Here is a 17,529-nt window from a genome sequence, read left to right as displayed (position 1 = left end):
GGTGCAGGAGTTCAGCGTGTTTTATCTATGACCTTCATTTAGAAAGTGAATTTGAATCAGTTGTCTGCAAATTCTCAAACCCATTAATAAACACAGAACAATTTTGTTGTATGGTACCCTTTCCGGTAATAAATTAAAATCCTGTTAAAAATCAAGTACTTCCACTATTGACTTCTAATCACAGCTCTGCTCAATTATTCTGCCTCTCTGAAGATCTACCCCATGTCAACAGTTTCTTTCTAATTGCCTTGTTTTTTCTTCCCTTTTGCCAGTGCTATCACTGAAAAGTCTGAGGCAGCCGATAGGAATATAATGGAAAAGGAATACTGCATACATTACTGTTATTCTGAGCACCTGAATTTTTAGTTTGTGGATTCTCATATCTGTGTCTTACTAAAAGTATTATTCAGGTGCTGGTGCCACTAACAAAATAATTTACCTCAGAACCATCCAAGTAAAAAATTGTCCTGCCCTGTTGGGAATTGTGTCTGATTACTGATATCAAAAGCAAACAGTACCAGCCAAAGACCTGTACCATCTGGTTTATGTGGCAATGGGCAAGGCAAAAAGGGTTTATTATTAATGTCTTTTCATAGTTTATTTATAAACCAACGTAGGGTGTGACAGAGAAAGGCTCCTAAGAAACCTGACAACTGAGGCTAAAAGAATTAATGATAAGGTCAGGTTGGCAGGCTGTGACTGTGTTCTTGGACTGAATCCTGCTGGTGGTATGAGCAGGGAGGCCTTATCTGAGACTCTGGAGATTGTGTGAGCTGCTCACCATCTCCTCAGCTGCAGGGATCTCTGTGTGTTGGCACCATGGGGCACGTCTGCAGGCTGAGGCTTTGTGTCTCTGCAATTATGCAGAAGGGGGATCCTGAAGATATCAGATGCTGAAGAAGAACTGGGTCTGTATTTCTCTGGGGACCTACTCGAAGATAACAGAACACTGAGTTTCTTTCTATTGCTGTTGGTCCCCTTTCAGGTCTGTCATCACTGCTCTAAGGTTATTACCGAGCATGCACAATAACAGCCTTAAAAATTAAATGGCACAAGTGATCAGGGACTCACTTGCTTTGTTTATTCTAGTCATATATCAAATCATTCACTAAAGCGTTGTGTAGTGTTAAAAATAAAGAGCCCTTCCCCTGTCTGTAATTCCCTGACACTTAAAACAGTAAGAAAATGCTTCTGCATGGATAGTTGGCACTGATTTTGACACTGGTAAGACTTTAAATGACTCACAAAACCCTAGATCCTAAGACAAGGAGGGGCACTTGCTGCTATTTTATTTGAAGCAGCTTCCTTGATGGTATTAATCCACTTGCTCAAGACCCTGTATGAATAGGACAGGCTGCTGTGGGTATTCAGGTCTGCAAGCTTTCAGTCCCCACACTATGCAGACCTCACACACTCAGCTGGTGTAGCCCAGGGCCACTGCTAAATGAAATAATCTTGCTCATTCCTTGTGAAATGCTTATTTCTGCTCCTGTACCTGCCCTTCCTTTGAGCAGTTACTAGCATTTGTCCAGGTGTATTGTGAACCGCATTAGGAAACTAATGTTAAAACTAACCGAGGAGGTATCAGAGGTATTTAAGCTCGGATCTGTTCCCAACCAGTGTCAGCCCACGGGCGGTTGAGGTGGTGTACGGGGGAAGCAGCCAAGGTGAGGGATAACCTTTTCGAGGCACAAGCACCTGCGTCTTAAAGCTGGCGTAGCAGTACTGCGCGTGTAAGGCCTCGACACCCCTGCCGCTTGCTGCTGGTGCAGCGACTGAACGCGCTGGCTGCGAAGCACAGCCCTCGCCTCCGCTTACAGCAGCTTATTAAAACCGACCGAAAAAACCTCGCCGCGCTCCCCTGCCGCCCGACGAAGCGGGGGAAGGTGGCGGGCGACCGGGGCTCACCCGCCGGGAAGCCGGCTCCCCGCTCCCTCCAGGCCGCCGCCCGCAGCCCCTGAGGGGGGGCCCGCCTGCCGCCGCGCGCATGCGCAGCCGCACCCCCACCCCGCCACCGGCCGTATCCCGGGGTGACGGCCATCCCTCTCCCCGCCCCGCCGGAACTGGCCTGTGCAAGCGTTTCCGGGGGCGTATCGCGGAAGCGGCGGCGGGCGGCTGCGGGCGGCTGCGGGCCGAGGCAGGGCGGCCCCTGGGCTGGAGCGCCTCCCGGGCTGGAGCGCCTCCCGGCGGCGGGGCCCCGCGGCGCGGCCGGGCCTCCTCGCCATGAACATCGACGTGGAGTTCCACATCCGCCACAACTACCCCTGGGGCCGGCTGCCCGCCAGCGTCAAGCAGGTGCCGGCGGACGGGCAGGGTCCGGGCTGCCGAGCTCCCGGACCGTGGAAGCGGAGGGCGGGAGGGCGCCAGGCGGAGTGCGGGGAGACGTGGGTACTCAGCCCTGCCTGCCCCGGGGGAAGGCAGGCGGCCCTGGCCGCGGGGTGCCTGCGTGGCGGGGAGGTGTGTGGCTGTGGGGAGAGGGGGATATGGGGGCGGGCGTGGGGTCCGCGTGTGAAGAGAGGGGACATGGGGTGCGCGGCCCCTCTCTGGGGAGAGGGGGTGGGGGTGTGTGTGCGTGCGTGGGGGGTGTCTCTCTGGGGAGAGTGGGACATGAGGGCGGTGTGGGGTCTGTATGTGAGGAGCGGGGGATATATGTGTGTGCTCGTGGGGACCTCTGTGAGGAGAGGGGGACGTAGCGGTGGTTTGGGGTCTCTGTGGGCAGACGGAGATGTGGGGGTGTGTGGGGTGCTCTCTCAGCTTGTGCAGACGCAAGACTGGCTGAGGTGGGTGTCCCTCACGCAACCCTGAATAGTGTGAGCTGAACCAGGACAGGTGTCATCGGAGACTTGTGCAGCCCCGTGTTTCAGTAGCCAGGGAAATGTTGCCGTGAGTGGCTTGTGGAAAAGAAAACCTCATGAAACTTTGATTTGATGGATTTAATGGGCCTCTGATAGCAGAGGGGAGGTATTCTGTCAAGTCGAGATGTTCTCGTCTCCAAAGTCTTACACTGCTTGAAAGCAGATGCTGAAAAACATTTCCTGCTCTTGCACAGAAGAAGGATGGAGAGGATGGGTAATGGCTGCAGGCCCTGAGTAATTGAATTCCTTGAGTTTGAGATTTTGGGAGCTGTAAGAGGGGCATGAATGATGATTTCTTTTTACCTGCCCGGCTCAGTGCTATACTACTGGCTATATGATTCAGGATAGAAAATATACCGGTATTTAAGGCATTATTGTCTTTAATGTAACTTCTGGAATACTGTTTTGTTTACTTTAGCGTTAGAATAGTCCTCAGTGTTTTTGTACTTGGAGCAAATACTTGGATCCCTCTTTGGATATTTAACCAATTATGGACCCTGTCTGTGATATCGGGTGTTTCTTTTCTAATACCTGATCCTACAGTATGTGTGCAACTTACTTGTTTATCCCATATATGCAGTGAAGTACCTTTTTATCGAAAGATCTTTTTTAATATAAGCATCAATGAGGGAACTGGGAGGGGGGGGACGACCCAAATCGCTTGTTGCAGGTGCAGAGTAGAAGAGTAATATGAAGAATTTTGAGGGGACAGTTTTTGAAATAAGGCATTTAAAGCATCAACCAAAGTTCTCTTTTTATCTTCTTTCATGATAGTCAAGTAATGTGCTGTGCTTATGCCTTAATCTTGTGACCTAAGATCACTTGATTGCCTTACTTGTGTGAAGCTACAACTTGAGCTATTTCATTATTTATTTTTTGCATTATAAGCTTCTGAGGTGCAGCAGTTGAAGCTGCACGTGTCATTCACCATGCTTGGTTTATGCTACACTAGTTCTGGGTAATTCTTCAAGGCTGCAAGACGCTGAATGCTCGGTAAAATGCTTGATGCTTCATGTCTTCTAAAAGATGGTTTAAAACCTTTGATTTGAGAATTAGATGCTCCCTTTTTTATCAGAATGGTACTAGGAAAAAAAATCTAAAGACTATTGCATCTAAATAAAAAATCTAAAGATTATTGCATTATTAAATCTGCACCCCGTGTAGAGACACCTATTTAACTAAAGATACTTTTGACCTCATACAGAGGCTAAAGATACTATCACTGTATTGAACTGGGGGACTCCCTGAGTAATGACAACTGCCTGCATATGTTTCCTCATAAGACACTTTGCAGTGGTTTAACTAAAAGGGGTTTTGTGTGTGTCAGCTAAAAGGTCTTTATGTTTTCAAGGGTCTTGGAAACTCTCAGAGGGAATATGAAAGGCAGGTCGTACTCTACAGCATCTGCAATCAGTTACGATACCGGAATAACTTAGGTGAGTAAAGAAGCTAAGTAACTTCTAATTGCTACTCGATTCTTCTGTATGGAAGCTTGTCTTTACTGTAAAACTGCAGGAACTTGCCCTGTTCAAAGGTCCCTCCTTCCCTGAAAATAAATACTTTTAAATGATAAAACATCAAGAAAAGTCTTGACTTTTGAGTCCGTTTGGCAGCTTTTCTAGCAAAGCACTCTTTAAGGTTACTGACTTGGCAGGTGGAACTGAATTCCTGCTGTAGTTATGCTGCACTTTTCCAAGAAATTAAGAGGTGTTAAGAGAGGATTTGACTAATAAGATAAAACCTGTCACTAGATGAGATGCAGATAGTGGCCCTGACTCACGTGAGCTATTGGCTGTGACTTGTTGGCAGACTTTAAATTTATTTTGCATTGACTGCATCCATTCATCTTCCCAAAGTAGATAATAGTTTCACTAATTAAAAGATCATTTCCTACAGCCTGTGTGAGTTCTGTCTCAATGGGCCACTTCCTGATAACCTGTAAAATAAATCTGCTCCATTCTAATGTTATCCTTAAAGTACTTGTATCTGAGAGTACTCGTATCTTATGTAGAAATCCTTTGATGCTGAATGCCCTGCATCACTCCTTTATTTTGTTTTTCGTTTTCTGTCAATTGCCATTATACTATTTTTAATCCTTTTGTTGTAACGCTTTTTTTTTAAATTGAACTTCATAAGTCAGCGTAACCTTTTTTTTCTCCCCTTGTAGTTAAGCATGTCAAGAAAGATGAACGTAAATATTATGAGGATCTGTTAAAATACAGTCGAGATCATCTCATGTTGTACCCTTATCATTTGTCTGACATCATGGTAAAAGGTCTGAGAGTAACACCATTTTCATATTACACAGGCATAATGGAGGTGAGTACAAAACTATGGCGAGACTGTGTTGTTTTGTGCCCTAGAGGTGTTGGTGATGGCCCTGTAACGCATACGAGGCAGTGTCATGTAGTTTGTTCACTTTTTGGGTAGGGTATGCTAACAGGTAAGGAAACAGGAAGTTCTCTGGAGAACTACTTGTACCTGCAGTTTTTTACCTTCTGCCCCCGTAAGCCTTTCAAGAGCTGGACTTTGTCATGTGAAACAGGGGTGGGACTCACTCTGAGGCCAGTCTTTCTCTTTTGATGTTTGAGATTGTGACTCTTCACTTCAAACTGTAAAAGAAATAGTTCATTCTGTTAGATTAATAAAACAAAGAGAATCTCCACTTTTAAAAACCAGCACATTTGAACGGTTATTTTCTTTTTTTGTTCTCTTTCAAAAAGGATGCTTAACCATATTAGAAGCTTTTTCAAAAGGTTGAAGCAGATCCTTTTCTATGAGAACAAAAATGGTTCTGTTTTCTGTTAACACTTGGGCCACCTTCTTTTATTTTCATTGGATATCAGAAGTGCTTTTTTTACTTTGTGTATATTGATTGCAGACATAATGGATTAGTTGTTAGCTTATTCTGTTACTACTCTTAGCAATTCCATGTGCTGGTGTGGTGTGTTGTTTTGTGGGTTTTTTTTTGTGAAGACATACAGGATTTTTATCTTTATTCTGTCAATCACCATTTTCCTTTGCAAAGCTTACATTAAACAGCAGTGTCTTTTTTATGTATTTAACTTATTGTGTAATGATTAATCAAGTAATTGGCAAGTTTTATAAGGTAACTGACTTTAATAGATTTGTTTTAATTTCATTTTGTTCTTAAAAAAAAAAAAGCAGGCAGAATTTTGGACCTGCTTCTCTGAAACGACAACTTTCTTGTTGCAACTAAGTTTTCTTGTCTTTTTAAGGATATAATGAACAGTGAAAAAAGCTATGATTCATTACCCAACTTCACTGCTGCTGACTGTAAGTATTATCTAGTTGTGTTACTGCTTTCAATGAATGGGAAATAAGGAGCTTCTGAAAATGGTTTTGCAGGCATCTGTTTGCTTGAACATAAGCCTGTGAATGAAGGCGTAGAAGCATTTAAATAGTGATATTAAGGAGCATGTGCTCTCCGTACAGAGTTCTGTCCGTATGGTCAGCACTGGAATTGGGCTAGTTTGAGTACAGATAGGCATGGTGCAAAATCTTGTGCAGCTTCTGTCTTTGCTTGTATTGCATTTCTGTTTGCTTGGACTTCTGGGTGGAAAGTCTTACTGGCCATTGTGCATCAGGAAGCTGAGCTGCTGGTCCTTTCCTAGTGCATTTTTTGGCATGTGTTGGGCAGAAAGCTTTGGGAAGACACTGAAAGACTGTTGACACTCCTGTGAATTAGCATCAGTGTGGGTGGAGGGATGATGTACCAGAAAAGAGAGAGAAGAGAATCTGGTATTTTATGACACTCCTGGATGTGCCAGATGTTTTATCCTGCTTTCTATTAGACTGTTGTGGGTATGAGGTGGGGAGATTAGGAAAGCAAAAACATTGAACCTGGTGGAGGAGAACAGAGTAAGAACAATAGCCTACTGTTAAGTCTTACAGAGGAAAATGCAAACTGCTGGCATAGGGAGGGTGTTAATCAGACTTGCCACTGAAGTTATTCATAGCTAAAGACTTCATTCCTCACCTTCTGTACGAATTTATATAGTTCGCTTCAAGGATTGTGTGTAGTCAGGTGAGGAGTAGCCTGCAGATTTTGAAAACAGTTGGGTTTTTTGTTTGTTTTTAAAAGGATATTGTCAGTTAACTGTACTAATTTGCCTCTATGTAATGTTCACACTGGGAAAACAGATCAGGAAAAACTTTTTTATTCAGTGCCATGCTTGTGGGAAATCTAGTGTTACTCAGGAGTATGAAGAGAGGAAAGGCTTCCCTGTTTTTTGTTGTGTTTTTTTTTTTTTTCCCCCTAGCAATTCTGTTATTTTTGCAGCAGCTGCAGGTCAGTTGCTAAGGTATAATTAAGTTAAACATCTTTATTAGCATCTTATCATAAAAACTAGTGTCAAACTAGAAAGTTGGACTTAACCCGTATTCTGTCTCAGTTTTAAAACTGAGTAATTTTCCAGTACCTGTTCATAGTTCCTTAATGGTTGAAGGCTAGAGATTACAGAATTAAATTCTGATTCAGTTTAACTCAACTAGATCTTAATCATCTTCCTTAGAGGCTTATGTGGCCTTTTGTGCTCTAATTCTTAGTTTAGATTTCTAATCCAGTGCATGGTGCGGGATTTATTAGGAGGAAGAAAAACTATTGACCAAAATCTGGTACAACTTTAGTTCTGTTAATTTGAAGCATAGTTATTACCTGTTGATGTGAGTGTAGGAGAGAAAGGGGTTGGATTATTCCCTGCTACCCTGTGACTTGAGAGATATGAGGTATGGGGGTTTTTTTGACCTGTACAGAGTAAATGGATGAGGATGGATTCTGGTTTTAGGTGCACATGGTTCTCTGTCAAATTCAGTTAAAACTGATTTTAGCTCCTATAACTACCCTTTTATTTTGGGAAGGAAGAATAATTAAAAATATTATTATAGAAGTAGGTCTGATTCTTTGAAGAATGTTTTACATATCTTCAGCTTTAACCTGTATTAAGAGAAATAAAACCTTACTTATTTTTCAGGTCTAAGACTTCTTGGTATAGGAAGAAACCAGTATATAGATCTAATGAACCAATGTAGGTCTTCAAAAGTAAGTTTGTCTTTAACTTCCTCTCCCTTTCCTCCCACCCCATTATTTCATAGGAAATGAAGAATGGAATAATTTCATGGATCTGGTTAGTTTAATAGTATGGCTAATGGAATGTGACATAGTCTATTGCTAATTATATTGTGTTTCCTGAAGTTAATAAAGAGCTTTTTAATTTAAAACCAAAGTATACTGAAGAAAAAGATGTTCAGTACTACGTCTTTCCCCCCCCCCCCGCCCTGTATATTTTCAGAGCTATATTTACTCTATGGCACCAGATAACTGATGTCTCCTGGCCAGTGTAAACGTGGAATAATGATACTGGTTCTGGAAGAATTATTCCATGTTTCTATGGGTGCAGTTGAGATCAGAGTGTATTCTGGGACAGTCCTCCATTTAGGTGTAAGTTTTTGTAGTATGTATGTTCTTCTCTGAGACAATGGTAATGAGTCAGAACAGGCATCCTTGCATGCGAACAGCACATGTGGAAAACATTGTAATTACTGCTCATAGAAGTAGGCCCGTTAGTTTGCAACAGTTCCTTTCTTTCTTCAGGAAACTCATAAGTGCTCTTTCAGTAGCTTCACAACCAAAAGTGTGCTTACCAAAATACGAAATTGATAGCGTGAACCAAAAAGTAATGGCTATACGATGGAAGAGGAGCTATGTAGGTCTATAATTAAACAGTACCTTCTAGTTTTTCTTTCTTGGACTAAAATTCACTGTACTTTTTTAGCATCATGCTTATTGAGAATGTGGGGTACTTTGTCCTTTAAAGTAAATAAAATGTTCCTAAAATGTTTTAAGATCACTGATTTTTTTTAAAATACCCCATTTGTATACTTCATTTGCTGTGCTTTCTTACCTGTTCACATTAGAAAATGTCATAAATAGTTTAAATTTGGACTTGATCCTAATGTGTTTGAATAGTGTGGATTTTAATTAGTGACACATACAATATGGGTTTATGTGAAGATTTGACAATATCAGATGTAAATAAGTTTTTTCCCTTCCCATTTTTGTATGATTTGAGGGAGGAGAGAAACTCTTTTTTTTCTGAACAAGTATATGCTCTTACTAAATGTCAAGGCTAATAGTATTAGTGTGTATCCAGTCTGTGAATATAATGTACTTAAAAATGGATGTATATAAAAATCAGCTTATATAAAGGTAAATGGCTGTCTGCACATGTGAAGTGCTCTTTATTACTATCTCAAATGGACTGTACCACTGCAGAAATTTTTCAGAAGGAAAACTGCTCATGATCTGTTACCCATGAAACCCGTGGAGATTGCTATAGAAGCTTGGTGGGTCGTGCAGTCTGGCTACATCACTGAGGACGACATCAAGGTATTTTAGTATGGATTGCATCTCTAATTTTGGTTGAATACTCATAGTCCCTGAAAACAGCGCCTTCCCTTCTGCACTATGTACAGTGCTGAGGTGGTTTTGTGTCATAGAATCATAGAATAGTTTGATTTGGAAGGGACCTCTAAAGGGCATCTAGTCCAACCCCCCTGCCATGGGCAGGAACATCTTCAATTAGATCAGGCTGCTCAGAGCCCCCTCCAACCTGACCTTGAATGTTTCCAGGCATGGGGCATCCACCACCTCGCTGGGCAACCTGTGCCAGTGTTTCACCACCCTCAGCGTAAAAAATGTCTTCCTTATATCTAGTCTAAATCTACCCCCCTTTAGTTGAAAGCCATTCCCCCTTGTCCTGTCGCAACAGGCCCTGCTAAAAAGTTTGCCGCCATCTTTTTTAGAAGCCCCCTTGAAGTACTGATAGGCTGCAATAAGGTCTCCCCAAAGCCTTCTCTTCTCCAGGCTGAACAACCCCAACTCTCTCAGCCTTTCTTCATAGGAGAGGTGTTCCATCCCCCTGATCATTTTTGTGGCCCTCCTCTGGACCTGCTCCAACAGGTCCTTGTCTTTTTCTTATGCTGAGGGCTCCAGAGCTGGACGCAGTACTCCAGGTGGGGTCTCACCAGAGCAGAGTAGAGGGGCAGAATGCCCTCCCTCGACCTGCTGGCCACGCTTCTTTTGATGCAGCCCAGGATACGCTTGGCCTTCTGGGCTGCGAGCGCACATTGCTGGCTCATGTCCAGCTTTTCATCCACCAGTCCCCCCAAGTCCTTCTTGGCAGGGCTGCTCTCAATCCCTTCATCCCCCAGCCTGTAGTGATACCGGGGGTTGCCCTGACCCAGGTGCAGGACCTTGCACTTGGCCTTGTTGAACCTCATGAGGTTCACACAGGCCCACTTCTCGAGCTTGTCCAGGTCCCTCTGGATGGCATCCCGTCCCTCTGGCGTGTTGACCAATCTGTGATAACTAGTGTGTGTGATGATGTGCTTTGTAGGGAACAAGCAACAAAATATGTTTTCTTAAATTTCATAGTTAAGCCCTGACAGATCAGTTTTGACTGAATCTTCACCTTCAGTATTATTAGAATCAGAATGTCAGTGGACTTTATTTTATATATATTGTCATTGTTTCTGCTCCATGTGTGTCCTTATTTTTTTCATTGTTTGCACATGAAAAACTTGTGAGCTGACTTAAATCTGCTTCTATTCTCTGTTTCTTTTTACAGTCAGCTAGTCATTTGATCTGGATTTAATACCTGCTCTGGAAGTCTTGTTTAGATTGTAATATGTTTAAAGCAGTGATGGAATCTTTTTTTGGCTATTTATTGGGAATATCTTGGGCAGTGGCTACTTATATTCTGACATCCCGTCAACCCAGAGTAGTTAACCTGAGGCATGTTGCTTTGGTATTGTAATGGTCATCTTTCTAGAATGGTTCCGGTTGTGTGGTTGAACACTCGGTTTGGAAGTTTTAAAGAGCAAACCTGTTACACTGTGGACTTCACTTGCCAAATGCCTGTGCAATTAAGTACCATTCCTAGAGCATGCATAACTTTGTGCGGGGACAAGAGTAAAAAATTTTAAGACTTAACAGGAACTGTGGTGAATTCTTCAGTGCAAATATTTTTATTAAGAGCATGGATTACTTCCTATGTTACTTATGATTGACTTGAGGCTGTAATGTTTTTGTATTCTTTGGAGTGGTATTAAATAAGTTGCATAGACTTATTTCTACAAAAGACTAACATGATTTCTTTTACCTAGATTTGTACTACATCGGAGAAGTCTGCTATTGATAAGATAATTGATTCAGGTCCTCAGCTTGCTGGTTCATTAGACTTCAATGTAGTTCACAGTACGTGTTTAACGGACATTCCTTTTCTGTTTGTAGATCTTGCTCAGTAAATTTTGAGAGTAGGAATAAAAGGGGATGTAGACAGCTGAAGCATAAGAGGAGTTGGAGGAAAACACTCGAGCTTGTACAGACTGCAGTCTGGATCTTGTAAATGGTTTAACAGTGAGCCATTGGCAGCTGTTGCTCTGTTACTGTTTGATTCAACAAATTCTTTCATTAGAAACTGTCAGTAAAGATTGTGGGGAGGTAGATGAGGACAAGAGAAACTAAAATTAAAAGTGTCAGTCAGTAATCCTGGGTGGTAAAATTTCAATCCTTGCTTTTCAAAGAAGAGTTTTTGTAATTTTGTACTGTTTGAACACCATGAAAATTGGGCCTAAATCTAAGAGGCTGTCTTGTTTGTCAAAGGTCTGCAACTGTTACTAAAAAATGGTGTGCACGTGTCTCCTCGTTTCAGCATAACAAGTATTAGATACAGACAAATCATACTAGTCAAGGGAGTACAAATTCACTGACAAACTCCTCCTTGAGAAGTCAGTCTGTAAATGCTTGGTTTACTATAAACAATCAAATCTGCACTGTACTTTTGTTAAGAAATTGAGGCAGAATTCCACTGCCTGTTACTGAAGCAGAACAAAACAATAAAAACAGAAGTGAGGTAGGTGAAATTCAAGCTCTGGAGTAGATCTAAAACAGTATAGGGCTTAAGAAAATTTGAATTCAGAAAACACTTAATGATCTTTCTCTGTACATGGCCTGGTGTTGCTTGTGGAGAGGGTTATAGCTCAAGTTTAGTAGGTTTAGAAGGATCTAATGTACCTTTCTACCCTAACTTATGGGTAGAAAAAGAATGTACAGATGATTAATATAATGGTCTGGGATTTTATGGAGAAAGAGGACTGTTTAGTCCAAACTATGCCATCAGTACATTTCAGGTACAGTAAGTAAGAATGTATCAACCATGAGAGCTGAATCTGAAGGAGAGACAGTGAAAAGCACCCTTAGCATGTTGATGGCTCATAATGTCGTCCTGATCCATTAAAGCTGGTTTGTTGATACACATCAGTTTGCATAGCTGAGTATGTGTCACTGCCCATGCTGAACAGCAGTTGTATCAGCATGAATTCAGGTTAGTGGTTGCTGTACTGCAGGCATTTTATTTAAGATCTGATTGAGGGTAGTAATTTTACTATAGATAGATATATACCTATATATACACACTATAGCTGGACTGAGCTCTGTGTGTGTGTGAAACATCCTGACAATTTTCCTTCATGTGTTTAATATCACTTCACCTGAGGGTTGTTAGCACACTTCCTCCCAGCTGTAATGAATATGATGTAGATGGAGTGATCTTGGGTAACATCAAAGGAACCACTGACAATAAATTGGGCTTATTTTATACTGTGTGATTTAGCTTTATGCTTTACTATTAGAGCACAGCTGTTACAAACCTTATACTCTAAAGATAACCATGCTGAAATGTTTTGCCCTTCCTTAAAAACTTCTCCCTGGCTTATCTACTCTGCAGAACTCAGTTGAGATGCTCAGTGCTCAAATCAGTCTCGTGGGGAAAGTGTCATTTAAAATCTACCATATTATTGTCCTTATTGTATGCAGTGTCCCTCTGTATCTGCTGCAGTTTTGCTGACATCTTGCGTTGAAGTGCCCCAGAACTTATTTTTACACTTGTGTAAAAAAGACTTTCAGTGAAGATGTGTGGGAAGGACCTGTGAGGACCATCAGAACTGATGTGATTTAGTTTGTATCCTTGCTACAAAGTGTGTGAGTTCCAGCCTGAGTTAGGGCAGGACCAAAATGTAGCCAGCATCCTCAACTGACAAAACTAATTCAGGATAAAAAAACCCCCTTCTTGACAGTACAGTGATGATGGTGAAAACTAAGTTAACATTTAGGCGGGGACACGCTCATCTTTGTCAAATGTAGCTACTTCAATCTGTGGTCATTCTACTGTGCTCGGTTGTCCTGAAAGTACTTGTAGAGCTCCAAGTGTACTGCATCAGACTGCAAGTAAAGAGCTCTATTTTAGGGTGACACCTGTTTAATATTACATGTGGTTTATTGATCCATGCATTGCAAAGTAATGTTCTACTGCAGAGGCTATTAGGAAAAGTTACTTTAAATTCTGAATTGACTGATGAGGAAGTCTACTTTGTATCATTAGGACTCTGGAAAATGCTTTTTCTAAAATGATGTGCTTTTATTTATAAAGGTTTGTATAACAAAGGATTTATTTACCTTGATGTACCAATATCCGATGACAGCTGTATAGCAGGTAAGTAAATATTTAATGGTATTATACCTATGTTTTCTTGGATTCATTTCAGTTATCTTGTAGTTGTCTGTCTTGGAAGCTGCTTGTCTGTGTACATGAGTTTGCTTAAACAAAACATTTGAGCTATGAAAATTTTTCCTGACTGAATGTTTTCAACCCTATTAAGACATTGGTTTTATTGTATATAGTTTATATAAATCCTTGAATTCTTAGGTTATTTTGTATACCTATTTAGGTAAGATGAGATTCTTTTAAAGATTCATGGCATGAATTAATAAGTACCCTCCTATATGTCTGTAATGAAAAGGAAGAAGAGCATAGAGAAACGTAGTTGCCTTGCCAAAAGGGCATGGTTTTTTGACTCCTATTTTCTAGACAGATGCAACTTTTTAATAGATACCGGTTCCATCCTTCATGGTCTTGTCACCTCAATTATAGTCATGCACTGAGTCTGGGGACTACGTAGGAGCTTAAACTAGCACAGCATATGGCTGCCCTTTGAACAACTCATTATGTTATGCTAGGTCTCAGGGGTTTCCGAATTCAGTGTAATCTGCAAAGACATAAATCGTTTGGAACCTGGCCATGCAGAAGGACCTGTCATTGCTGTAGTAGAGTTCAGTTAAGTGAAAGTCCTCTAAATACAAGAGACTTACTGCTTAAATAACAGCTTTGGGAGTCTCAGCTCTGGAGTATGTCAGTATTTTCTGTCCCACTCCAATCAGAGCCATGATTTAATCTCCATCCACATTACAAAATCACTCTATGGGCTGGGTGACTGGAAATTATCCGTAGTGGATGAGCTGGAGACTGCAAGGCTATGATGCGAGGTAGAGTGGCTTTAGTTTTTATAAGAAAACACGTTGATAACCATTACTTTTCTTAAGAGTGGGAGAATTTTAAATACCATGTATACTATCTTTAGACTTTTATTCTTTGTGACTGGGAAATCCTCAAAATTACAGGTACCGTGAAAACTAAATAAGTGTAAATTTATTTTTCTGTTTTTATGCAGTTTGTTTAATAAAGTTACCAAATTGTAATTTTGCAAGTAATTCTTCTTTTCAGTGCCACCACTTGAAGGTTTTGTGATGAACAGAGTGCAAGGCGATTACTTTGAAACACTCCTGTACAAGATATTTGTTTCAATAGATGAACACACTAATGTGGCAGAGGTAAGTAAAACTTACCCTGTGTCAGGCAGATAGGAAAACTTGAAAGGGCCCAAAGCACACTGCTGAAAATACTTAAGGCAGAGATATGGATCGATATCAAGTGATTTTATTTAGAGGTATTGCCAGGCTTAAGATCCAACCTGTTTCTTTAATCTTGAATGTAACTTTTATAGCCTTGAAGGAGTGACTTCAATTCAGTGAAACAATTCCATCAGCTAGAATGAATTTATACAGGGGTGACTAATGTAGACTATTTTATATGAGCTAGAACTGGAACAGAGTCTGTTTTCCCACTGTCCTAATGAGATTGGTTCTGTTTTGCTAGTGTGAAATAGAAAAAGTAAAATAATTTTTTTTCTTTGGCAGTGAAAATATGCAGGGTGTTGGCTTAAAGTAGAAATGTAACTTGCATAAGTATTTATAATTTTAATACAAGAAATGTTTTCATAAGGTCTTATTCTCAAAATTTGGTGAATAAGCACCTGAAAAATACCCATTAAATATATTCAGGATTTGTTTTCCTCTTTGTGTGTCTTCTGATACATGATTAACCTAGAAATTACACAGTGGAAGATAACCTTGTATTTCTTTTGCATGCTTTCAAGTGGGACAATTATGAGACTTCATCCTCTTTTTTTCATCACTTTTGATGAAGGCAAAATTGCTCCTAGCAGTACAGGCTGGGTTTAAAAATAAAGAAAACCAACAAAAAGATACCGAAGCCCACAGATGGTGAATTACCCTGCATTGTTAATACTGTATTATTGATTCTTCTTTCTTTCTTTCTAGCTTGCAAACGTCCTAGAGATTGACTTATCTTTAGTAAAGGTATGTGTGTATAATGCATCTGTTGAACTTGATGTGGAAAGTTCACTATCTTGCAACCTGGTTTCATAGAGCAGTTCCTTATTATGTGTATGTGTATTTCTTCAGAATGCTGTGTCCATGTATTGTCGGTTAGGCTTTGCTCATAAGAAAGGCCAAGTAATAAACCTGGATAATCTTCATCCATCATGGAAGAATGTTCCTTCGGTAAACAGACTGAAGTAAGTGTTTCCATTCTTTCACAAGGCTTATTTTTCTCATTGAAGAGAAAGCTAGAACCAAAATCTGATTGTAAAGCTATTGGTTGCTTTCTTGGACTTCTGCAACAACTAATCTCACTTGGCTTTCTAATGTATATAATGGCTAGAGTACTTGATCTCCTTTTTAATCTGAGGATAAGGGGTGGTAATTTACCCTGTAAGTTCAATGTACTACTTTTATTGCTGTTATTTAGTGCTGGCTTTTTGACCTTTAAATGCCTAGTTGCTAATTTTTGAAGCAGGTAAGTGTACATTTGCTTTAAACTGCTGGGGCCAGAAATAACAGCTGTTACTATGCTAGTACAGCGACAATGCCTCTTGGCACTTCTGTCAGTGAATACGTACATAAAGTTTGCTTGCTTGCTGTCAGGTACCATTGCAGTTCTGTCATTGGCACTCTCGCATATATGTGTATCTGTATCAAATCCTGGGAAAGTGATGTTAATACCAGTCAACAGAGGGTTCTCCAAGTTGGAGTGCCAAGTTGCATTAATTAAGACTTGTCCAGCACTTTTAGTTCGATTTCTATTAAGCCATTTAAAATGGCCGCTATGCCTGAGTTTTCTTTAATGCTGATTTGGACTGTGAGAACGAAGTGAATTAGATTTTTTTCTGTTGGATTCTTCTTCAGCGATGGTGGCTTGATTTTTCAGATCTCTTTTTCAAAAACTGGTATTTCAAAACCCCAAACAAACTTTTCTGCTGAAGCTAATTAGGACTCTGAGGGACATCAAGCTTGACTGGTTTTGCGCTTAGAAGTATTGAAAGGCATGTATTGGGTATGCCTATGCATACTGGAAGGCAGAGATACTTCTCTGGTGCTACAGTGACAGATAGATGTGGATTTTAATTTGCATTAATAGGAGTACTTTGGACCCTCAAAAGATGCTGCTTTCATGGGACAGTGGGGAAAACAGAAGTCCTATACAGGAAGCTGGGTCATCAGCCACAGATACAGATACCAACAGTCAAGATGATCCAGGTTAGCACTAAAAGTAAATTTTAATACATTAGGATCAATTGTTTTTATATTTCTTGAGTGCCATAGGCTGTAAAGGGGTCTAGAAACAAGTGAAACAAAGATTGTGTAGATCCTTTCTTCATATGGAATATACAGTGGGGGAGGTGGTGTCTACTTCTTGGTTTAAAGTTATTCAGCCTCATTTTCAGAAAAAAACTATTTGGGTAATCTGCATTATGGCTATCAATTGATGCAAAGATACCAATTTCTGAATTAAGTCAATCAGTAGTTTAGTAGTGATACGGGAATCCTGTTCTATTCAGTATGGCAATAACTAATGTTTGGTTTTGGTTTGGTTTTTTTTTTAAATAGCTTTTGACTTAAACTTGATGATTTTATTTTTAAATAAAACAAATGTGATCGTATGTTTTCTTTTTGTTCTCTATTAGCTGAAACAGCCAGTGTGAGCAGCCTGAATCTGTCTAGTGGACACACAAAGCGTATTGCCTTCCTGTTTGATTCTACTCTCACTGCCTTTTTAATGATGGGAAATCTTTCACCAGTATGTCAAAATTGTTCAATGTATTATGCAAAGAATAAATATGTAGAGCTGTAAAATACTTTGACTTCAGTATAATACAAGTGTGATTATTTTAAAAAAACTTCTTTATCGTTTGTTGTTAAGAAATGCTTTTGCTTAATAAAACTTCTGCTTGCCCATTCTATTCTCAAAGAATTAAAACAGTTTTGTTTTGTTGTTCCAGAACTTGAAAAGTCATGCAGTCACTATGTTTGAAGTAGGAAAACTGTCAGATGAGAGTCTTGACAGCTTCTTGGTGGAGCTGGAAAAGGTAATCTGTTACATATTTGACCAAATGC

The 17,529-nt window shown here is 40.5% G+C and overlaps 1 protein-coding gene across 1 annotated transcript in view; it reads left to right on the top strand.

The window, feature by feature from the left end:
- The first annotated feature begins 2,158 nt into the window (after positions 1 to 2,158).
- Positions 2,159 to 17,529, top strand: part of FAM91A1 (family with sequence similarity 91 member A1) — a 28,703-nt gene continuing 13,332 nt past the window's right edge. Inside the window, exons 1-14 of the mRNA XM_076329137.1 lie at positions 2,159 to 2,295; positions 4,207 to 4,291; positions 5,023 to 5,174; positions 6,095 to 6,152; positions 7,850 to 7,917; positions 9,151 to 9,264; positions 11,043 to 11,133; positions 13,367 to 13,429; positions 14,498 to 14,604; positions 15,394 to 15,432; positions 15,538 to 15,650; positions 16,553 to 16,671; positions 17,100 to 17,212; positions 17,415 to 17,501. Of these exons, the coding sequence (XP_076185252.1) occupies positions 2,224 to 2,295; positions 4,207 to 4,291; positions 5,023 to 5,174; positions 6,095 to 6,152; positions 7,850 to 7,917; positions 9,151 to 9,264; positions 11,043 to 11,133; positions 13,367 to 13,429; positions 14,498 to 14,604; positions 15,394 to 15,432; positions 15,538 to 15,650; positions 16,553 to 16,671; positions 17,100 to 17,212; positions 17,415 to 17,501 (1,281 nt within the window). The 5' untranslated portion in view covers positions 2,159 to 2,223. The remainder of the gene's footprint in view (positions 2,296 to 4,206; positions 4,292 to 5,022; positions 5,175 to 6,094; positions 6,153 to 7,849; positions 7,918 to 9,150; positions 9,265 to 11,042; positions 11,134 to 13,366; positions 13,430 to 14,497; positions 14,605 to 15,393; positions 15,433 to 15,537; positions 15,651 to 16,552; positions 16,672 to 17,099; positions 17,213 to 17,414; positions 17,502 to 17,529) is intronic.

The sequence above is a fragment of the Aptenodytes patagonicus genome, chromosome 2 (assembly GCF_965638725.1).
Source record: "Aptenodytes patagonicus chromosome 2, bAptPat1.pri.cur, whole genome shotgun sequence".
NCBI lineage: Eukaryota > Metazoa > Chordata > Aves > Sphenisciformes > Spheniscidae > Aptenodytes > Aptenodytes patagonicus.
Note: the sequence above shows the minus strand (reverse complement) of the source record. Positions and strands in the feature narration are given on the sequence as shown.